Source organism: Corella eumyota, chromosome 3 (genome assembly GCF_963082875.1).
Source record: "Corella eumyota chromosome 3, kaCorEumy4.1, whole genome shotgun sequence".
Lineage (NCBI taxonomy): Eukaryota > Metazoa > Chordata > Ascidiacea > Phlebobranchia > Corellidae > Corella > Corella eumyota.
Window position 1 is genome coordinate 5,736,679 of NC_137492.1, and position 22,356 is coordinate 5,759,034.

The 22,356-nt window shown below is 28.9% G+C and overlaps 3 protein-coding genes and 1 long non-coding RNA gene across 5 annotated transcripts; 2 read left to right on the forward strand and 2 right to left on the reverse strand.

Annotated features, from left to right (window-relative positions):
* Positions 1 to 2,580: 2,580 nt before the first annotated feature.
* On the reverse strand, positions 2,581 to 3,141 carry LOC145746255 (uncharacterized). Its single transcript, XR_014281300.1, has 4 exons — positions 3,051 to 3,141; positions 2,903 to 2,918; positions 2,725 to 2,755; positions 2,581 to 2,644 (listed from the first exon to the last, which is right to left on the reverse strand). It is a non-coding gene; the product is annotated as an uncharacterized LOC145746255 (long non-coding RNA).
* A 5,724-nt stretch (positions 3,142 to 8,865) lies between these two features.
* On the forward strand, positions 8,866 to 10,784 carry LOC145745147 (aldo-keto reductase family 1 member B7-like). Its single transcript, XM_082563143.1, has 8 exons — positions 8,866 to 9,007; positions 9,087 to 9,254; positions 9,385 to 9,501; positions 9,592 to 9,672; positions 9,767 to 9,990; positions 10,094 to 10,259; positions 10,420 to 10,502; positions 10,625 to 10,784. Exons 1-8 carry the CDS (start codon positions 8,936 to 8,938, stop codon positions 10,671 to 10,673), a joined length of 960 nt encoding a protein of 319 aa, XP_082419269.1. The 5' UTR covers positions 8,866 to 8,935; the 3' UTR covers positions 10,674 to 10,784.
* Positions 10,785 to 11,255: 471 nt separating this feature from the next.
* LOC145745756 (uncharacterized) lies at positions 11,256 to 14,250 on the forward strand. Of its 2 annotated transcripts, none has more exons than XM_082563914.1 (5): positions 11,256 to 11,476; positions 12,469 to 12,721; positions 12,927 to 13,135; positions 13,226 to 13,420; positions 13,502 to 14,250. In XM_082563914.1, exons 1-5 carry the CDS (start codon positions 11,452 to 11,454, stop codon positions 13,528 to 13,530), a joined length of 711 nt encoding a protein of 236 aa, XP_082420040.1. In that variant the 5' UTR covers positions 11,256 to 11,451; the 3' UTR covers positions 13,531 to 14,250. The 2 variants fall into 2 exon arrangements, with proteins under 2 accessions (XP_082420040.1, XP_082420039.1); XM_082563913.1 differs by having other exon boundaries at positions 13,612 to 14,250.
* A 5,381-nt stretch (positions 14,251 to 19,631) lies between these two features.
* On the reverse strand, positions 19,632 to 22,255 carry LOC145745680 (protein PBDC1-like). Its single transcript, XM_082563820.1, has 5 exons — positions 22,141 to 22,255; positions 21,194 to 21,253; positions 20,971 to 21,111; positions 20,793 to 20,904; positions 19,632 to 20,274 (listed from the first exon to the last, which is right to left on the reverse strand). Exons 1-5 carry the CDS (start codon positions 22,165 to 22,167, stop codon positions 20,063 to 20,065), a joined length of 552 nt encoding a protein of 183 aa, XP_082419946.1. The 5' UTR covers positions 22,168 to 22,255; the 3' UTR covers positions 19,632 to 20,062.
* Between the last annotated feature and the right edge of the window lie 101 nt (positions 22,256 to 22,356).

The following is a 22,356-nucleotide window of genomic DNA, read 5'->3' on the forward strand; positions in this document are numbered from 1 at the left end:
TGCTCTCACATAAAATACCACCTTCAATGGGATTATCATTACGGGTTATTGTAACACCATCTTTAATCACTAAACCAGCAGGTGTTATATTAAAAAAAGATAACAAATCCACATCTAAAGTTAAATTATCACTTGAAGGATTACGGATAGTCAATACTAAAGTTCCAGCAGGAGCTTCTTCAAATACATTTCCAGGAGTCATAAATGAAGATGAGCATGCATGCACTAAAAAAAACATTTATTTAAATATGATACCATATTGTTTTTTAATATTTATGCCAGTAGTTATTTTATTAATAAAAAAATGTACTTTAACTAAAAAAATTTACTAGTATACATTGCTACAATAATAATACAAAAAATAAAATTTTATTTTAAAAAAATGTAGGAGACTAAATTGTTTTATATACTATATAAGAAATTTATTAATTTAAATGTCAAAAATTCCTTACCTTTTGTAGTAAAAAAAATTATATATAATAAATAAAAATTCAAAATAAAACGAATCATTTTTTACTTCAAATTTAACCAAATTTTATGTCATAACCTTTTACACAGAATAAAAATGGTAATAAGTTAATTCAGTTAAGTTAAGTCTAACAACTAATCCTTAGTAAACATAAATAAATACATTTAAAATTTATGCTCCTTAAAATGAGATACATTACTAGTATTTAAAAAACAAATAAATTTAAAAACTATTAAATATAAAAAAAACTATTTGTATTTAAATAATATTGCAAACTTTGCATAATTATTAACAAATTTGATGTTTTTTTAAGTATCAGCACACCATTTCTATGAAGCCGTGCTGAATAAGTACACACTTACCTGGTGTATTTTGTTTATTCTTAACAAATACACTTGAAATTCTTTAACTTAATTAACATGCAATAACACTTAAAACCAATGAGTAAAACTATGTTCTTAATATTGCTTTATTTTATAACATTATTTGCTTTTATTGTTTTTATCCTTAAAAGTTGTTTATTTATTTAATAAACAAATATTTCAAGTTTAAAATTTTCTTTATATAAACAATTAACAATTTTATACAACAAACACTTTATGCAACACATCCATAAAAGTACTTCTATTTTTCAAGTAACTTTATATTATTATAATTGATAAAAAAACTTCTGAAAATTTTTTACATTGATTTAAAAAACTTAATCAATTTTTTGTTTAAATGTGTAAACAACAAAACAGATGTTAACAAAACAGTTTTTTAAATTAGTATTTAGCATGTGTTTATGTTTGAACAAAAATTTAGAAAGTTAATTTAGACCTCAACTTAAAGTCACAATTTATGAATTTAGTTTAATATATATTTATATGATAACTGTCAAACAAACAAACAAAAAACAAGGTTCATTAATCTAGGAAAAGATTTGATGACAGCAATTACTACAACTTAAAAAAAAACCTGTTTAAAATAATGATAACAGATTAATTGTGAGGAGCTAAAGCAAATATTTAATTTAATCTTAAAAATGTTTATCTATACCTAAAGCAAACTTAATTAATATTTTAGAAATAATATAAAATAAACTAATCAAATATTTTTATGATATAGATACAATGTGTCAATTTATAAATAAAAATTTTACACAAAACCTGTTAAAAAAGTAGAAGAATAAAAAATCAAATTACCTATTTAGATGTTGATTTATTAGTGAACCATTATTACCTTCTAGAAAAATATTTCGATTACCTTTCCATATTCAAAACAACTTCTGTTTTTAGGAAGTGTTTTATATTAAGGTTCTTCCTTAAAATTCTGTAATTTTTTTAAGTCACAAACACATTTAAGCCCACGATAGAATATAAGTTAGGTCAACAAATGTTATACAATATAAAAAACATCGGTTTGAAAAAAAAATTGCAAACATGATAGATAAACATGCATTGTAAAGCGTTAGTATAACCTACACTTTGAATTCTCGTAAATTTTAATCTACAAAATACCTTTAACAAAGTAGTAGTTAGCAAACATTGTAAATTATAACAAAGTGTAAACTTGCCTTTTTTAAAAACAGATAACAATACTTCTTAATTTCACTTTATTGAAAATAAAACTAAGTGTTGTATATTAGAAAAGTTTAAAAACAAAGAAAATGCTTTCAAAATATCCTAGCTAAAATTAATGTACAAGTATACATATGAATAAAAAAGTATTTTATACAATTTAAAGCAAACAATATAAAACTAACAAGTAGTTAAAAAATGTTTATCACAATTTTTTAAAGCAAGCAAGGTAATTGAGTTGTAATTCTGTTAATATACAGTAAAACCTTTTTATTGAATATCAATTTAATCACAAACTTTATTTCTGTGACAATAACATATTTTCTTTTAATTTTTAACTATTTTTTAGAAAGAACCTTTTTAAAAAAATTCAAAAAATTTAACCAAAATGTTGGTAAAATATTATTTTTTAATTTCGGGTTTTCAGGTAAATATTTATTCACTTGAATGATTTTTGGTTGTTAGGGCAAATACCAATTAATATATATACTGTTAAATTATTTTTATTTTACATTTTGTGAAAATTGTAACTAATTAATTTTAAATTAAGTTAGCAAAGTTGTTAAACAGTTTTTCAATACTTTCAAGTGTTCTGATATATCTGGTCATCATGATCCTATAAAAAATTGCAAAAAAAATTTGTCAAATCAAAATATCTTTTTTATATGGTTAGAAATAAAAAAAGTATTAACTTACCTCAGCATTTGGCATCACATATTCACCTTCACTAAAAATTTAGTAATATTGTATTTTTAGTTTTAAAATGTTGACAATATGTTAATTTTTTTACCTTTAATTTAACAAACGACATAAAAAACATATAATTTTAACAAGTAAGGTCGATTTTAAGTTTAAACATAAAAAAAATACTTACTCCATTTGTACTGCATCTAATAATTAAAAAAATATAAAGTCAAAATATATTTTTAACACATTTAAAAAAAATTATAAAACCAACTATAATTAATACCAAGAAAATCTAAATAAATAGTCAACCTAAGTATTTAAAAGCTTAAACTTACGACTTAAATCACTTAAGGTTCTATTTGTGTGACCATGTCTATAATCATTATGTTGTTGCATATTGTGAACATATTGATGAGGTTGTTGTGTGTCAGCAGTTGAAACTCTTGGGATTGCAGTCTAACATATATAAGATTAAATACTTGTGTTCATTGAATTTTATTTAACATCTAATATTCTTTAGGGGAATAAATAAATAATTTTGTGAAAAGGCCAAATTTACTGCCTAATGATGCTAATGAACTTTTGATTATTCTCTTGTTAACTGTGGCAGTTTGAATATAAAAAAGATTTGACAAAACAGTTGGCTTATCTGGAGTTTGAATTACTGTTTGTAACACAGACTTTACTGTGCTTTAGCATAAAAGCAGCAGGGATTAAACCAAAAACCTTATGGGGTAAATTTAAGGTTTTAAACACTACCACATAACATCCACAAATGTATCTATTTTTTTTTTTCATTGACTTGAGATATTTGAATAATTGTTAATGGCTACATGTTAACTTGTTAATTGCTATTTGTGCAAAAAGGGAATTCTGTTTTGGAAGCCTTTTTTACAGATGTCAAAAGCAGCAGCATTAAACTAAAGACCTTACGGAATAATGCTTAGTTTCTATCTTAAAGATTTTAGCAACTTTATTTTGATTTTCATTAATTAAGTTAAAAATATTGTTACACATACCTCATAGTTCTTTCCCATTTCAAGTCCGTGTGATTCTTTATTTGAGTCATTTCGTAAAAATTTGCAAAAATACATAATGCATACAATAATGAGTAATACAGTCACAACACTGAAGGCTGAAATAAATCCTATTGCAAGTGAATCTAAATTAAAAAAATTTAAGTATTAGAGTATTACCCCTTAAAAAAATAATTTAAACATTATTTGAATTTTTTACTGATAAAACATCAATTTTATATCATAGAAATTATACCTTAAGTTTAAATAAAAAATAATAATTGTTTTTTTATGATTGATTTTAAATAAAATTTAGGATGCAGTTATAACAAAAAAAGCTTACCTGAAAATTGATCTACTGGTACAGTATCTATGCATTCAACCTAAAAATATGTCTTTTAATATTCTATTTAATAAAGTAATATATTGACTTGATATATAGCGTCTATTTTTAACAAACCAATATTACTTGATGCTGCTAAATTTAAACACCATTTTAAATTCATAGGTGGGTATTGTTAAGTAGTTCATAATTATGTTAAATAGAAATCGATTAAAAATACAATAATTTTTTCCTTTTTAGTCAATTAAGTTAAAATAAACAAGAGAAGTTATCGAAACCATTAAAGTTAATGTTTTATGGAAACAAACAAAAAATCCTTTTTTCTTTATAAAACTTTACATCATTTAAAATTAATAAAGTAAAAAAGAACAATGTAACTAAGTTTACCAAGTTTGATAATGATTTTAAAATTAATCATTAAAATGTTGCTTAAAAGTTTATCTAAAACTTAAAAATTAAAAAAAAAATAAGTTAACTTAGATAAGTAACGATTATTTTTTTCTACAATATTATCAGAGTAAAAAAGAACTAGCTAATTAATTTCAATATGTAAACAAAATCTTACAGAAAGAGTTGCAAAATTGCTTTTTCCAGTTTCTTCATAAGCCTCCACAGTAATAGAATACAAACCCGGGACTAAAACTGGTTTAATTATAGAAACCTCACCTGTTGTATCATTAATTGTAAAATAGTCCTCATAATCATCTGGATTGCCTATAAAATTTTTAAAAATGGGGTTAGCGACAAAATATACTTACCTATACCAGAAAACAATATTTAAAAATTAAAAAATGAAATTTTGTTATTGGTAGTGTAGTTAGATTAACCAACAAAAAATTACCTTTCAGAAAGCTGTAAGATATGGTAGCATTTATTTCTGTATCGATATCTTCAGCTTCAATTAATTGTGGCTTTAATTCACTCAACTTTAATAATTAATAAATTAAAAACAGTTAGTTTTTTGCATCTTTTTACATAGGATCTTTTTACATAGAAATCAAGCATCAAGCTTGGCAGCGTGGTGTAGTGGTAAGAACACTTGCTACACCACACATGAGATTATGGGTTTAATCCCCACTCATCTCATGCTGTAGCGCCCTTGAGTAAGGCGCTATAAACGGTATGAACTCCTGCTGAGCCAGCACTTAATCAGCAGCATAATTACCGGGCAATTATAGTCTCTATAATATCTCAAACTGCCACAGGCAACTCGAGACTGGGTCGGAGTGACTTATGTTACTCTATGTTTAAGTCCAGCATTTGATTTTCCCACATCGAGGATAAAGATATATACCAAAAGAAAAAAAAAAAGCCTAATAACACAAATAAGCATTAGACAAACCTGTAAACTTCCAATTTTCACTGAGGTAAAGTAAACCATAGAACCACATTCTTCTAAAGCTGAATCACAAGGTAAAAACTGTGGTGGGTTATCAACTAAAATAGTTACAGTAACTACAGCGTCTGAAGACTGTGTTAAAGGGTTGCCCAAGTTGTCTGTTCCAATAGAAGTTGCAGTACTAAAATATTAAAATAAACATTAAAATGTTTTTTCGTAACAAATAATACCAGTACGGTGAATAACCAACGAACATATTAAACAAATAACAAAAATTGATAAATATTTAATTTACAAATCCAAAATGAAACAAAAGAGCACCAAGAAAAAAATAAAACTGCAAAATAATAATTATTGAAATTAAATTAAAGGCTAAATACAAAAAAGCAATAAAAAAAAAAAAAGACAAAAAAGCAATAAAAAAGAGTTGCAAAATGAGAAAGTACTTTGTTGGTAAAGTAAACAGTTAAGTGCGATAGTATAATGACCTTTTTGTGCACACATCGTAAATTTCCAATAAACAGCTAATTTTGTTGTAAGTTATCTTACCTTGGACAAGTCTAGTCAATATATCTACACCATCACCATATTTGGGTATGGTAATATATGTTAATAATCAAACACCTATACTCCATAAAAGGTTTATGATGTATACCATTTTTGCATTTAAATTGCATTTAAAGAACCATATGTAAGCATAAAAATTTACAATCTCTATAAAAACTACTTGATTTATTTTATTTAAAGACATCAAACATTAACCCACATGGTAAATATGTGAAAAGTTTCTCTATGCTCTGAATTAAGTTGCAAACTTTTAATCGTGACGACCTCTCCACTGTTTGGAGCTAAAAAACCGAAATAACCAGCAGGATTTTGATCCGAGATTGAAAATGTTACATCACATACATCTGGATCCGTTGCATTTATACTCATCACACTTTCATTAAGCTTAAGAATCTAAAAACACAAATAAAATTTGTTTAACAAAAATATTTAGATTTAAAAATTTAAAAAATCTTTAAAAAAATTTTTTTACAACGTATAAGCAAAAGTTTTTTTTTAGCATACTACTTTTAATAAGAATGCTTTATTATTATTCTATTTTTTATTATCAAACTAGTTTTATTATCAATATTAAGTAAACAAATAAAATTTTCAACATTAGTTTGTAATTTTTTTTTTATGTATATATATCTTTATTCTCGATGTGGAAAGGTCGAATGCGCGACTTAAACATAGAGTAACATCAGTTACTCAGACCCAGTCTCAATTGCCTGTGACATCAGTTACTTAGACCCATATCCCAGTTTGGGATAATATGGATTATAGTTGCACGATAATTATACAGCTGATTAGGTGCTGGCTCAGCAGAAGTTCATAACGTTTATAGTGCCTTACTCAAGGGCACTACAGTATGAGAGCAGTGGGGATTAAACCCAAGACCTTATGTGGTGTGTGTAGTAATTGTTCTTACTACTACACCACTCTGCCATTTATTATATTAGAAAGTTTAAAATTGGTACCACGAAAGCTAACAAATAGCAATCAAGAATGATACTTTTTGGTGCGAAACAACATTTAGTACCTCATACACGCTAACTTGAAAGTCACCATTCATCATGGGAGGACTAAGATTATTTCGAATGATTGTGATGCTCACATTCTCAACTGTCTATTGAAATAAAAAACAAAATTAAATATAAAGTTTCTACTATCAGGCTTAGTTTTTGAATACAGTTTAATAATTTATGGGTCTGTAGTTTTTTGAGAGTTTTGACTTTTTACTTAATTTTTGTTTATATTATTTACTTTAACACCATTTTTTTAGTTAAAAAAATTTACTTACTAGATTGCATGTAACAGTGCCACTAATGATTAAGTTAATGCCATCATCTCTAGTTACTGTAACATTTGGTTTAATAACTAAATTTGTCTCGTTTAGCTCAAAGTATTCCATCAATTCAATACTAAGCTCAGTTGTCCCATTAATAAAGGTCACGTTTAATACCATTGTTCCACTTGGTGCACTTTCATGAACTTCTCCTGTTGTTTCTCCATCATAAATGCAATCATCGCCTAAAAATTAGAAAAATCATTTGTTTAGAGAAATAAACAATATATATAAATGTTATAATAATTGCAAATCAAAAAGAACTAAACAGTTATGAACATAAAAAGCTAAGTTTATTATATTTTAATAACAAAACAACTAAGCTTTCAAGTAATATTAATATTTATTTATTACAATGTGATTGTTTGCTTTTGCGTAAATACCAAATGTGTTTATATTTACGTTATATAAGCTATACTGCCTTGCGATTAGTTTTTAACCAATAATAGTTTAAATTAGACACTATATCTAATAGACATAGGTTTAAATAAAATCAAATAATGAAACTTTTACACAAACCTTACCTTGAACTGAACACAGAATAGACACAAAGTAAAACAAAAAATAAAATCTAGTCATATTTTGCGCACAAACAATATAACAACTAAATCACAAATGTTAACTGTTAAAGCTGTTGAACAAAATCGTCTTTTTGCTGCTTGAACAAATTTAAAAGACTTGATTATAAAATGAAAGTTGTAATATTGATTGGAATTTTTATTAAAAAAACGGCTTGCTGCGCAAACAGCATTGTTTAACTTCAAACAAATCATAAAATAACCGAAAATAAGTATGAACATGAGTTTTTGGCGTCTAGCTAATATGTTATTAGAAATTAGAAATATTATGTTTAACTTTACATCACAATTCATAAATAAAATTTTATAGAAACTGAATAATTTCCTACCTTTTTGCAATTACATAGCATTTGTAGACATATCTACAAGCACACCAGATTTGCATATATGAATTTCAATCGATTTTTTGTTTGATTTCACTGTATTTGCTTAATCGCAGACTAGCACCGTTATCCATTTTCATGAATTACGAATAGGCTAATTTAGTACATAATAGGGTATGTAAAAGGTATATTTATAAAATTGTTAAACTCTAATAAACTTATTAAAATTCACAACAACAAACACCTAGACAACAAGAGTTATAATACTTTCATCGTTTTTAACCAGCTATTTAGAAAAAAATATGTTTGTTTTAAAAAACGATTTAAAAGTTAGCCTAATTGTTTTTTACTGTCATATAAATTATATTTCTCTTTAACATTTATAAATTTTGTATTGTATCATGTAACACCATTTTCATATACTATAGTTTAAACAATAAACATATGTAAGAATTTGTCAAAAGGTAGCAGAAAAGCACATCATAAACAATCATATATCCAATACAAAAATGCCTACACGCAAACGCCAAGATAACACATGCAACATTGCTATTACATCGTGCGTTAACGCGAAACACTATGAAGATTGTTTGCATTGGAAAGATACACACCAGTGATCATAATCAAACATTAAAAACGCTTACTCATACCGAAAAGTTTTTGAGGCGCACAGTACAGTAACATAAATCTGTTTTCAATTTTTTACTATTAAAGTTGTAAAATTAAAATGGCTTTAACTGAGAGCATTACTTTGAATGATGGCAAAAAGATGCCCTTACTTGGATTTGGAACATGGCAGGTAAAGGGTGTTATAGATTTTATTAAATTATAATTTACAATAAAAAATAAGATTTAATTTTTATAATACTTATCACCAGACGCCTAAAGAGGAGATAAAAAGATGTGTAGAAATCGCAATAGACGAAGGATACAGGCACATTGATGGCGCATGGGTGTATCAAAACGAGGCTGGAATAGGCGAGGCTATGGAAACAAAAATCAAAGAAGGAAAAGTTAAAAGAGAGGACGTTTTTATTACCAGCAAGGTAATTATATATACATTAAACGTATCTACTATAACTTGCAAAATCGAGTCCCAATTTTTTTTAATAAACAAACGGTCAACTCATTAAAACCTGACTGCTTTAAATAAGACTGTTGTTTACTTGCACAAAGCTTTGGAGCACATTTCACGCAGCTGGTGACGTTAAAGAATGTTTGCTGGACACACTTGGGTTGATCAAGTCTAAATACGTTGATCTTTATTTAATGCACTGGCCATGGGCCATGGAGGTAACCTCTCTACTACTTAAAGTCTTGTTATCTTAGCAACCACATATTAAGCAATTTAGTAAAAACCTAAAACAACGTCGTATTTTGAAGAGAAACGGAAACGAAATATTACCAAAAAACGAAAAAAACGAATTTAAGGTTATTGATATTGACTATGTGGATGCATGGAAGGTAATTAATACATTTTTTATCACGCAATTATCAATTTTATTATAGTGCGTCAAATATTAAATGCGTCATTTTGTCACGAATTTCTTATGATTAGGCTATGGAACAATTACAAAGGGAGGGACTAGCCAAGAGCATAGGCGTTTCGAACTTTAATGAATTTCAATTAAAGCGAATAATAAAAGAATGTTCCGTTGTTCCAGCTGTCAATCAAATCGAAGTTCACCCTTACTTGTGCAACACCGAAATAATCGATTTTTGCAAGAAAAATGGTATTGCTGTCACCGCTTACAGTCCTTTGGGCTCGCCACAAAGACCTTGGTAAAATTTGTTAGTTAAAGTAAATTAAGCCAACTGTTATCTAAAAGTTTAAAAAGTTCCAAATTTTGCATTTCATTTAATATAACTTTCTTGAACTTTTCAGGGGGTCGCCTGATGAACCAGTTATTATGGAAGATCCTACTTTAGTTGCGCTAGCAAAAAAACTCGGAAAAACGGTGGCACAAATTATGATACGATTTCAAATTGAAAGAGGGGTTATTGTAATACCGAAAAGTGTAAAAGCACAGCGAATACATGAAAATTCAAAGGTTTTTTATAATAAGACATTTATAAGGCATTTTTAAATCCGCCTTATGTTGATTTGCCCTTGGTATAATAGTTTAGATTTCATACATATATAAATGTTGCAAAAAAAAAATAAAAACTATAAATTATTGGACTTGTTTTGAATTTATGTTCTACTTAAAGGTGTTTGATTTCTCTTTATCTGACGAAGACATGAAAACAATTCTTTCTGTTGACAAAAATATGAGATTTTGTGGAATGGATTTGTAAGTTGAAAACAATAATTAAATACTAAAAACTAACAACCCAATTTAAACAGTGGTTATACTGTTTTCACACAAGTTGTCGTTATAAATGGACAATTTTTTGTAATTTTTTTCATTTTTAGAGTAAAAGATATCAAGTACTGGCCATTTCCAGCAATTTACAACGAATGAATGTACAGCAAAATGTAACTCCAAATTGTGATTAACCTTTTTCTTAATAAAAAAAAAACTAAGATTTGTTGCAAATTCATTAAACAGGGTTATGTTAAGCATTTATTCTTTAATGTGTACTACATTGATGGCATTTTTATGTTTTTAAATGGGAAATGTTTGATATCAATATGATCAACACAATAAACCATGTATCCTAGATTCTTAAACTTAATTCTAACACAACTTGGATTTTTTACACGTCTTACATTAAAAATGGCCTTTAGATGAAAAACATGTTAAGTAAAGAGTTGTGTACGTGGAAAAAGTACATTTTACATAACATGTTTGATTCTACCGTTTAGCAAATGTACACACTTAATACTCGTTTACATTTGACGATTGCCAAGTTTCTACTCAGACGATACTTGAAAACAAATACAGGTTAAGAGTAAGTGAAGTAGTTCAAACAGTTTTGCTTTCTATGTTGAAAGTGAAACCGTTATTGGTGTAAATAAAAAATTATCCGCACAACTGTTGTGCGTTTTTTGGCTTAAAAGAAACTAGAAATGGTTGCGCGTCGGTATCGGTTAAATAGGCAAGCATATTGCACCAGTTAATTATTTAAAAAGGGTAAGTGCTAAATAAATGAAAAGCAAGATAAGAGCTAAATAAATAAGCCTGTTACACATTAATTAAAAGTGTATTTAGAAATTTAACTTAATAGAGCGTTAGCTTAATTAATATAGTAATATGAGATATATTTTATGGGGCAACTCTGTGCCAACACTAAAATGAAATGCCTTTGCTAGGCCTGCAAAAAGGTATTTTTTATAATATTTATGTTTTTTAAATTATGTAAATTATAACAACTTATTTCTACCTAGTCATACTAAAGTGATAACTAACCATAAGACCTATCATAAATAAGGAGTACAGAATCGTATTAAATTTATATTTTTATAATTTATGATCGAGAAAAAGAATAATGCGCAAAAATATAAATTTTGGTCTATATTAATTTTTTGTTAATAATTAAAAACAGAGTTGCTATGCTAATTGTTTGTTCGTTTCTATGTGTTTCGCGAATGCTTGCAGAAAAGGCTGTGAGTGGCGCATTCTACGACTGTAAATCATACCACATATAAATTACTGTAAAAGTATCTGTGTTTTCCGTTTGTGACAGTCCACTCTCTCTCTATATAGCAAAGTAACATTTTTTTAACGCAAACATAGGGTCTTAGCAAACAAATCAATAAAAAAAATAAAAAAGAAATTGATGTTTAATCATTTTTAAAAAAATCAGTTTTAACATGTTATCAAATTTATCACTACCCCAAACTGCTTATTATACTTTACGACCTTATTAAACTCGCTGAAAGAATTCTGTACACATTTTTAATTTTCTATAAAAGCAATAAATCTAAATAACATACAAACAGTATAAAACCCACATATTAGGCTGCAATATAAAATAACTTTTAACAGTTGACCAACCTAGCCACAGTTAATCTCAATAATGAAACAAAAAAACGTTGCAGATGCGCAATTTGGCAACAGCCGCGTTTTAATAAATTAAGCAGACTTAAGGCTATTTAAGCTTTTGAAGATCCACAAAAAGCACAAGTAGGTCCACCATGAAATACTTGACTTAGGTGGCCAATTTTTAACTTTAGACCAGCTCAATATTTTAATATATGCATATCTTATAAGGATAACTTTAAGGTAAATTAAATATGTAAATTTTAAAACATAAATTTAAACAAATTAAATTAGAAAATACCTATGTTAACTAAAGTTAATTATTATTTTAAAGATAACATCCCCGAAATAATTCCTCGGTATGCTTGCTGGACAGCTACACCACCAGTCCGAATACTTCAGCATAATATAACTCCTAAAAACTTAGAACCATGCAACCGCACAGCCTTCAGCGACAGCTTTATGACGTCACATTCCCGAATGAGGCCCGGCAGAGAGCGTAAAGTGCGTTTGGGAGAGGGGCGTTTTCGTCGAAATGTTGTGCTTGCAGCGTACGGTACACAAGCCACTCTACATAAAAGCTATTCGTAAGTATGAAAGTTTTACTAGTTTTATAAATAAATTTTGTTTACTCCCATTGCATAATTATTACTACTAAAAATACTACCTTTGGAAAATTTCTTGAATAAAACCTAAATAGCTATTTCACTTCTTAAAATCGACAATACCAACCTTTCAAACACAATGTTAAAAATCAATTTATAATAACATCTTTAAAAAATTATTTCAAAGTCGAAAATCTAATTTTGAAAACGCAAATACTGAACGAAAACATTACCCATCAACAACTCTTTCCCGACCCCAAACCGCTCGCTCCACATCAAAGTTGCCAGGGCCAACGATTCGACGACTTTCCTTGACACTGAACGTTGCCTCGAACGTTTCAGAAGACGACTTATTACATGGGACTTGCTATGACAGAGTTAGAAATATCAAGCCAGGTATGTTATTGTAAGGAATCGGGGGCAAGTCTTTTTAAAAAATATAATTAAACATTGAGTGCCATATTGCAAACATGCTTATATTTTCAGTGAAAAAAATGTTACCCTTTAAAAACTCTACGTGCAATCAAAAAGAGTATAAACGTAAGGAAAATTGCCATGAAGCCGAAATTAGTAAACAGCTTAAAGAGAATAGTGGTACTTATCAAGATGCATCAACAGATGTTTCACTCAGACAATCTTACATTACAAAAAAGATAACACCACAAATGCAGGCAAAAAAGGGTAAAAAGTTGTTTCTGTATATCAGTTAAAATTTATAAAAAAAAAAAATTTATGCCAGTTAAATACCAAATTCTTAATCAGGTTTTTCTAGCCACAAAAAATGCTTATGACAATCAGCACGGCCTCCATACCTAGCAAGGGAGGCCTCGCAGGCTATGACTTCTGTACAGACAATTACTTATTTGTTGCAGAACAATACAGTGTCCCCCATACCAACAATGCGCAAGCCTGTAAAACAACGTCTCAACAACCGGCAATATCAATTTTCGCAATCGCGCGATTACGTCACTTCGTCTTCTACTGACAGCGACAAAGCGTCGGTGATTTCTATAGACTCTTTTATGTACAGCAAATTAACGAAAGAAAATCTTTGGCGATTTGATAACAATAATTCAAATGTTAGACTTAAACACGAAGACATGATTAAAAACTGGTTGGACAATGTTGTTGTCGGCTTGCATCCCAACCATGACATAGAAGATTATATTTCTTCTTAGCATATAACTTATGTAAAATTGTAGTTTTAAAGCATATGCGTGTAATATATTTTAACTAAATATAAAAAAAAACAGTAAATTATATATTTTTTAACGTATTGCTGTCAATATTTATTGGCAACTCCTCTATAGTTTATATTAATTACAAGTAATATTCTATTAGTAAAAAGTATTTATTGAACCTACGCATTGTATAAGTTTTTTCAACTTTTATTAAAGCCATAATTTTGATAAGCACAAATTTAAACATTATTTTGTAAAAAGTTAATAAATACAGTATTAGTGCGTTTGTTTTTTTACTGTAGCTTGCAAATGTATTATTTAATAACCAAATAAAACCTAAAATTATTAAAAATGTTGTTAAATTATTTAAATCGGCGTGATTTGTGGTGAACCGGAAAAGGGTGAAATTTTCGAGAATATTCAGTCATGTAACTGGCCGTCGTACGCATGTCAGGGTAATAGGTTGCTAAAAACGGGTCTGAACAATCTCCACCTTCTTGCTTATTTTTCTTAACTAGGTTTTCTTTTTTATGCTCGCCTGAATTTCACAAATTTTTAAATGTTAATATTATTTTTAAATTGTTAATATTATTAAAGATTACTAACAACTCTGAAGTATTAACACACAAGCTCTGGCTTACAACTACAATCTGTGTTTTCCCTTTATACAAAAATTGTTTCATATCTTAGTATATAAAAAGTGTTCATGGCCTTTCATTGCACTGACTTTTATTTAAAACACTTTTTAGCTAAAAAAAATACAAAAAGCTTAAGGTTACCTCGATTTTTTTCTTGAATCTTAAAAGCCAGGCGCCCTCGTTGTTTGTTGTCCAAGTCCAAATTCCAATCGTCATTTTTATTTAAAGGCAAATTCCAATGACCACTATTTAAAAAAAATAAACAAAAAATTGCCTTAATACAGATATACATTATTAAAGTAAAAAAATAAGTTAATATACCTTCCCAAAGAAACAACGGTTTTATCCGCCCAAATTGGGACTGGAGGTTTTTTTGTATTCCACCCTTTAAACTGTGGCCTTGGGACATCTACGCACATCTTTCGTTTTCCTTCGCACCGAAATAACTGATCATATTCGTCTTCTATGATTGCATCCGCCTCACTAACGATTCTTGAAGATAAAATTATTTTTACCACATTTCATTTTTTTGTAACCACCTTTTAGTTTTTATTTAATAAAAAAGATGAAGATTTTTTAATTTTTGACTCCAATTACTTCTGTTTCTCTTCTTCACTTCGCTGTTTTGCAATGTGTAGCTCCTCAGGCGTTTGAGTAATTCTTGGTGACATTCGAGGAAATTCTGGTGAAATCTTTTTCAATACAGGGGTTGAAGTAGAGGAACGGCCATTGCTGGATTGCGAAATCAAATCTGAAATGTTCACAATTTTTTAATATATTTCGCAATTGCCTTTAAATCATTGTAACGACAATATAGCGCAAATACTTAAGGGTACAAAATCACATTTTAATATTAATTTAGTTACCTTACAGTTAAATATTATATCTACCATCACTCAAGGCTCGTGGGCTTTGAACAGGTGACCCTGCATCGGATTTATGTGCACCTGGTGCACTTTCCATGTTTTTACAAGCAAACCAATTGCGATAGTCCGCGTTATAACAGGTCGTAAAATCCTTGTTCACTGGCGTTTCATGTAAAATGCTGAAAAAGTTGGAGTCCATAATTTCATATTGGAGTCCATAATTTCATATAATTTAGACTAAGAATTTTGGTTTATTGCTTACCCTGCAGCTGCCTGTTTGTAAAGAGCAATTTCTTCAGCAGAGGATCCATCCTTAAGAAGCGACTTTGGTCCGCTAGGTTCTAATTTAAAATGTTTATTAGGTTATATAAAATGTTTTATATTGAAGCAATATACCCACTCGCCGAAGCAATATCCCATAACAACTTTAGACTATTCTTCAAACACGTATTCTATTTTGTTTTTAAATGATTTTTTTATACCTGTTAAGCCTTTGTAAGTTTGTTTAAGTCTTTGAATATCAGTCTTGGACAAATTTGGATAAACTTTTTTCAAAGTGGTTTTATCGAATTCTTTAGACGAGAAAGGTTTTTTCAAATGTTTTTCGCAGCTTAAACGAGGTCCTCTGTTTATTCGTGGTGTTGAAGGTCGAGACTCAGAAAACGGGACCACCTGTTCGCTTGCAACCCTGAAAACAATCAACATGCATTGACCTTGACAAAAAAACGTAAGTTACATGTTATTTGTTTTAAACGTTGAACTCAAGAAACATACTTGTTCACAGGAATTGATCGTTCTGATGGCAAATCTTGCAAGCAATTCGTTTCTTCATGATAAGCATCATTTTCACCTTTATTATCGATATCTTTCAATGCTGTAAACAGATCCCGAATTTTAATTGATTCCCTTTTTTGTGTTGCTTTACATGGAGTAGTATTCCCACTTTGTCTTAAGCTGTTTGCGTGTTTGCTGTTTGCACACCATGCTTGTCGCTTTGTCGGAGTTGCGAGACGGTACTCACAGCCCTTAAAATTTCCTTTAGATATCTGAGTCAGATTTTTCATTCTGTTTGTAAAAGCTTTCTCTGGACAAGTTAGCTTTTGAGGAGCACTGTAACATCTTTCTAATTGAGCAGAAGATTTACTGTTTGCATCGCTACATATCGGACGATTGAATATCTTGGCAGTTTTAGCAAGAAGCGCCGAATTTAGTGGGGTTTTGTTTGGGTAAGAAACGCCACACACAGATGGAGGACTAGAATTTAAAGTGTCATCCCCATTATTCCTGGGAGACTCTTCCGAACGACTCTGCTGAACAACCTACAGTAAAAAAACGATTTAACGTTTGATATAAACACAACTTTACGCCCGCGTATGATAAGTTCAGTTGCATCGACAAAGTCTTCAGTTTGCAAAATTACTGGCGAGCAATTTTAATTAATTACACTTAATGTATAACTTACTACCGATTCTGCATTAATTGAATCGGAGTCATGACGGGATGTTACAACTTCTTGTATGTGCTCAACTATGTGCTGTTTCGGCTTCTTTTTCACCTTTGAAACACGAAAAGTATCGTAAGTAAACGGTTGAAGGGGCCAAGTTTTGTATTGAAGGTTATACTCAGTTGGAGCTTGTGGTCGACTGGGTTTAATGTGCCTAAAATAAAACAAAATAAAAAGAAAGTAAAAATTATTCCAATTTACATTTATTAGAATTTAAGCGGCATTATATAACACTTACTTTATTAAAGTAATATACTTACTGTATGCGCTTTCTAATAGCACGTGGGACATCCATTTCTAGACGGCAATATTAAATTAAATCATATTGTAAGCGATTATATGCAAATATATTAAAATATAGTATTTAAATTTTTTCTGAAAACTAAATGAATCGGTTTTATTTTATTATGACGTCATAACCAATATAGAAATAATAGATAAAAAAAAACTATAACGATTAAAAATATTTTATTCTCAACTGAAAAGAATGTTTTAATTCTTTTTTATAATATAAAAAGCCTAAATTAAATCCACAATGTCACAAAAAACACCGGTGATTAAAATTACTCAGTTTGATGACGAACCTCAAGAAATAAATACCAAGAAAAGTGACATTCATGTGTATGCGATAAGAATGCACATCATAATAGGAGTGGCAACGTTGCTGTGTGACGTGGTAGCTCTGTTAATATGCATCTTGCCAGCTGGAGGTGAACGTTATTTTCTATCTGGATTAGCCCATGCTAGCCAGGGTATAATTAGCGGGGTTGTTTTTATTTTAACCGGACTATACGGCTATTGGGAACAACGTGTATACGAAGGAAAAAATGGCGGAAAACAGGCATGGGAATTGGAGTTTTGCCTAAGAAAGTACTCGGCATTTTTTTGTGTATTTTTTACACTAATAAATGCGGTTGTAGCTGCACTTCTATGCATTGTTAGCATTATATGGGCTGTATTGCTTAGTCAGATCTCAGTTCTTTCGGCTAGTATGATTGAAGAGTATGCAGAAAATGGTGTAAGCATAGTAAACGGATTATATGAAACAGTCGTATTTTGTCAGATCGCATTAATTTTTGTTGGCCTGGCAGAATGCATGATTTCTTTGGGAGACGTTTACTTTTTCGTAATCGAAAACAACGAAGGCATCGACGAAGCAGAACAAGCCACGCCCAACTCGTGATTTTTACAACAAAATAAAATAATGTATTGTTATCATTTTTAAGCAACGTAGAAAATGTTTTGTTAACTACGTTAAACTTATCTAAATTTGCAGTTTAATGCAAGGCATAAAACGAAATTTAAAAAATAGGATGCTGGACAAGAATTTTAGATTTAAATTTTGGTTTAATTAACGAAAGAAATAAAAACCTTAATTATGTACTTTTTTTTAGTTAAACTAGAGACGATAACAAACCCAGTACTAAGTAGGCCTAGTTTCTTTGGGACTGACTAGCAAAACTTTAAAAAATAAATCGATTTTGTTTTCTTTAAGAAAAATATTATACATTTTTAGTAAAGATAAGACTCAAAATAATATGTCCACAGGACGTATGTTTAATTTATATAACTTTTAAAAATTTATGTAATGTTGCTGTTGTTGTAATCTGATTGACTAACACTTGCTTTTCTTAACCGTTCGTCTGTCAGAGTCGCCCTGCGTCTTCGCGCATGCGCACTAAAATGAAATGGCGATATAAATGGAGTAGGTTTTTTGGTGGCATTAATTGCTTTGAAGTCAAAATCTTTTGAATCCTTGATTTTGGGAAGCATCATTGGGGGTAAGACATATACCTCTTGTTTTAGAGAATTGTTTTTAGACTCAGTGTCCCTGAATATAAATATAACTGAATAAAATATTGTAATACAAATTCTCAACGAATACTAATACATTTTAGGTTAAGTTGTCTAGTTAAAATTGAGAAGTTAAAACGATGTTTTTTTTAAAAACTAATTTTAAAAGTGTTTACATTTTGGTTTGAATACTTGCTCTAAGTTGATTATCCTGCAAAGCTGATGTAGAGTAAAATCGGTTTCGTGAAACCAAACTATTTTTTTCAGCAGAAGAAACAACACTGCGATCTTGGAAAGTTAGCTGACGTTTAATTAAGGAAGCAGCATTTTTCTTTTTCATACAGGATTGCATTCTGCAGTATATTAACATTTGAAATTAGTCCACTTTCGCCAAGTTATTGCATTCTACCTATACCTCACTTTAAGTATTTCATACTTAAATATCCTTAATGTAAGAAGCCCGATTTTACAGTATATTTTTAGAAAAAATGTAGTTACTAGCAAGTTTTAGTTAAATATGTCCAATGAAGATATTATTGCTTAGGCTGTATTTCGTAAACATTATTCGTTCGTTTAGTTTTTAGGCTCAACAGAAATAAAAACAAGTAAGGAGTTAAGACAAGGTAGTAGGAGAAGTCGACCAAATTATGTAGTGATATACGCCCATTAACCTAACCAAGGCGCACCGTTATTAAAAAAAAAACAATTACATTATATCATACTCAGGTTTGTTAAGTTCTTGTGCACTTTTGTTCTTCTGCAAAATTCGGGTTTTCTTGCATTCCACAGGCCAATCTTGTACAAAATTGTATTCGGACGAGTCTAAACCTTTGCTGTCCTGCATTTCCAAATAACGTTGACTATCTAAAAACTGATAGAAACTGGAAGCGTAATTGGTATGTATCTGTATTTACAGTAAAAAATAATGGGAGTGTTTTGATACAACAACATGCGAACAATTGATTTAGAAGGAAAGCCGCAAATTTCGACGAAACTATTTTTTTACTGTTATTTTAAAGTTAAAAACTGTTATTTTAAAGTTAAAACTGTGATTTTAAAGTTTACTGTTATTTTAAAGTTAAAAAACGCTCAACTAGTAAATCGATTCTCAAAAATTAATTAAGTTTGTGTTGCATAACCGCCTCAAAAAAGATATGTGATATTAAAGACGTAATTTTTTTAGAACGTCCAAAACGCAAACAACTTGCTAGTTGTAATAATTTATGTGGAATAGCAAATCATATGGCAAATAACAAACCTTAAATAAATTGAAGGATATGCAAAGGTTGGATCCTTTATGTAAGTTTTATACATACACATTATACAAAAAAACAGTTTTTTTATTTTTTTAACTTATCCTCAAATGCCAAATTTTCAACCAATTTATTTAAATCATCTGCATATTTGGTATCAACGGGCTCAAATGTTTTTTGTGTTTTAATTCCATCTTTTAGATTTGTTATTCTTTCTGCAAGAGCTTGCTTATAAAGTTTTGCTGTAATACCTTCTTTTCTTCTTGCAATTTCTACAGCTAGAAACTGAATTTTCGTTGCTGCATAAAATATAAAACAATACAAATTAAACTACAAATATGACTTTAAATCCTACTTAATTGAAATAGATAAGAGAAGATAATAAGGATTCCTTATTTAATAGCGACTAAATAATTTTAACAGAAAAACCTTTATTTAATAAAAACCTTTATTTAAGCAAACCATGCAAATGTTAAAAAATTTAAATTTTTCATCTTTTAATAAGTTTACTTGTTTTAATAATCCAAATTGCCCATTTTTAAAATTCACAACTTTAATTCCCATTTTTATATAAATTAAACCTTTTTGTAAAAAAAATATAGTTAATATAATTTGTTATCAGGAGATATTTACTATTTAATGCAGGAGTCTATGCTTTAACGTTGGTGGGAATAGTAACAACAAAAATTAAAATTTTTTTACCCATAACAATTTGGGACTGTGTAGATTTTATAAAAAAAATTACATTTTCAGAATACAAAATAAAAACATTTGTTTAATTAAACAAAGCTTCTAACTTCTTTTTTAAAATACTTACCAAATACTGTATTAGATTCACAATAATCTTTCATGGCATTTAGACGCAATAAAGTTCCAAAATTAAAATCTTCAATAATTGTTTTAAAGTAGTTGCAAAAAATTCGCCATTTCTAATAAATAAAATTTTGTTGATAACCTTTATTAAATTTTGTTTATAGAAATAAAAAAAATTGTACCTCCTTTGCCTTTGGAGATTTAAGGGAATCTTCAGATAAATTCGTAATGTTAAAATCTGGAAAATCTTTTCGAAATTGAATATAAATTAACTCATCACATTTAGATAAACATAAATCTGAAGTATCCAATGCGGTTATAATCTTTGAACAAAAAAAAAAATTTTTTGATTACATCATTGTAATACAATAGTAGCAAAAAAATAATAAGTTAATGACACCTTACATTATAATGTAGTTGTGCATCATCAAATGCTTTACAAGCCCAAGCCAGTTCCACTTCACTCTAATGTGTAAATAAACAGAAATATAAATGTTATTAACAATTTAAATATTTAAACTGTTTTTAAATAGATAACTACTTGCTGTAGGCAATAAAGAAGAAAATAAAACACAAAAATACAATTTCCTTTTATACAATACTAATCAATTGCAAATAATGCAAACATAAAAGCCTAAAAAATGTTACAAGAGTAAAAGAAACAATTTGTAATCAATTCCTTGTGGCATTTAGAACTCTTATTTAATTTAAGGTATTTATGCTAAATATATAACACACTACAGAGGTATGGGATGCAAAAAGTTACGAAGTGCGTAACATTGTGGGCCATATCTTAACGAGAATAAAAATATAAGAAATGCAAAAAGGAAGCCTTGATACTTTGCCGGCATTGTTTTTTGTTCTCAGTACCGAAACATCCTTGAATGCCAGTCTGGAAAGTAGGGCAGTTTCCTACGCGAGCACGCGTGATATATGTTAGCGTATTTACCTTTAATTTTGTATTTACTTTTAAAGCTAGGCATGCAAAACGCCAATTTCAGGCATGCATTTTTTTTACGAAAAAAATCTCGTGCGTGCACGCTGCCCTACTTTCCATACTGGCTTGAATGTATATCATCTTATTATTAAATAGATTGCTTGGATCACATGTATCAAGTTGTCAATCGTATTTTAAATGGGAAAGTGTTAAAGTAAAGGTTTGATATAAGCAATCCTAAGTTTACATACACTTATGCACTATTCTGCATTTCATGTTATCCTTGAAAACTTTTACAAAACACTTAAGAATTTTTACTTGTTGTAATCAAATTGTATTAAATTATCTATAAAATATCATATAAATTGACAATGGCATCTTTGAATAATTACACTATAGAACTAATAGAAAGTACCTGATTTCCCAAATTTGAAGCATCCATTTTGATCTTTATATCATCACAAAATACCGTGAAGAAGTTGTAAACAAACTATTATTTAAATAAACGTTGCACGTGCATTAAACTAACAAGTTAAAACAAGCGTTGTCATAATACTTTCATCGACTATGCAAAAATTAAATAAAACTAAAGTTTAAACACTTATTATAAAACATTTTAATTAAAAATAAA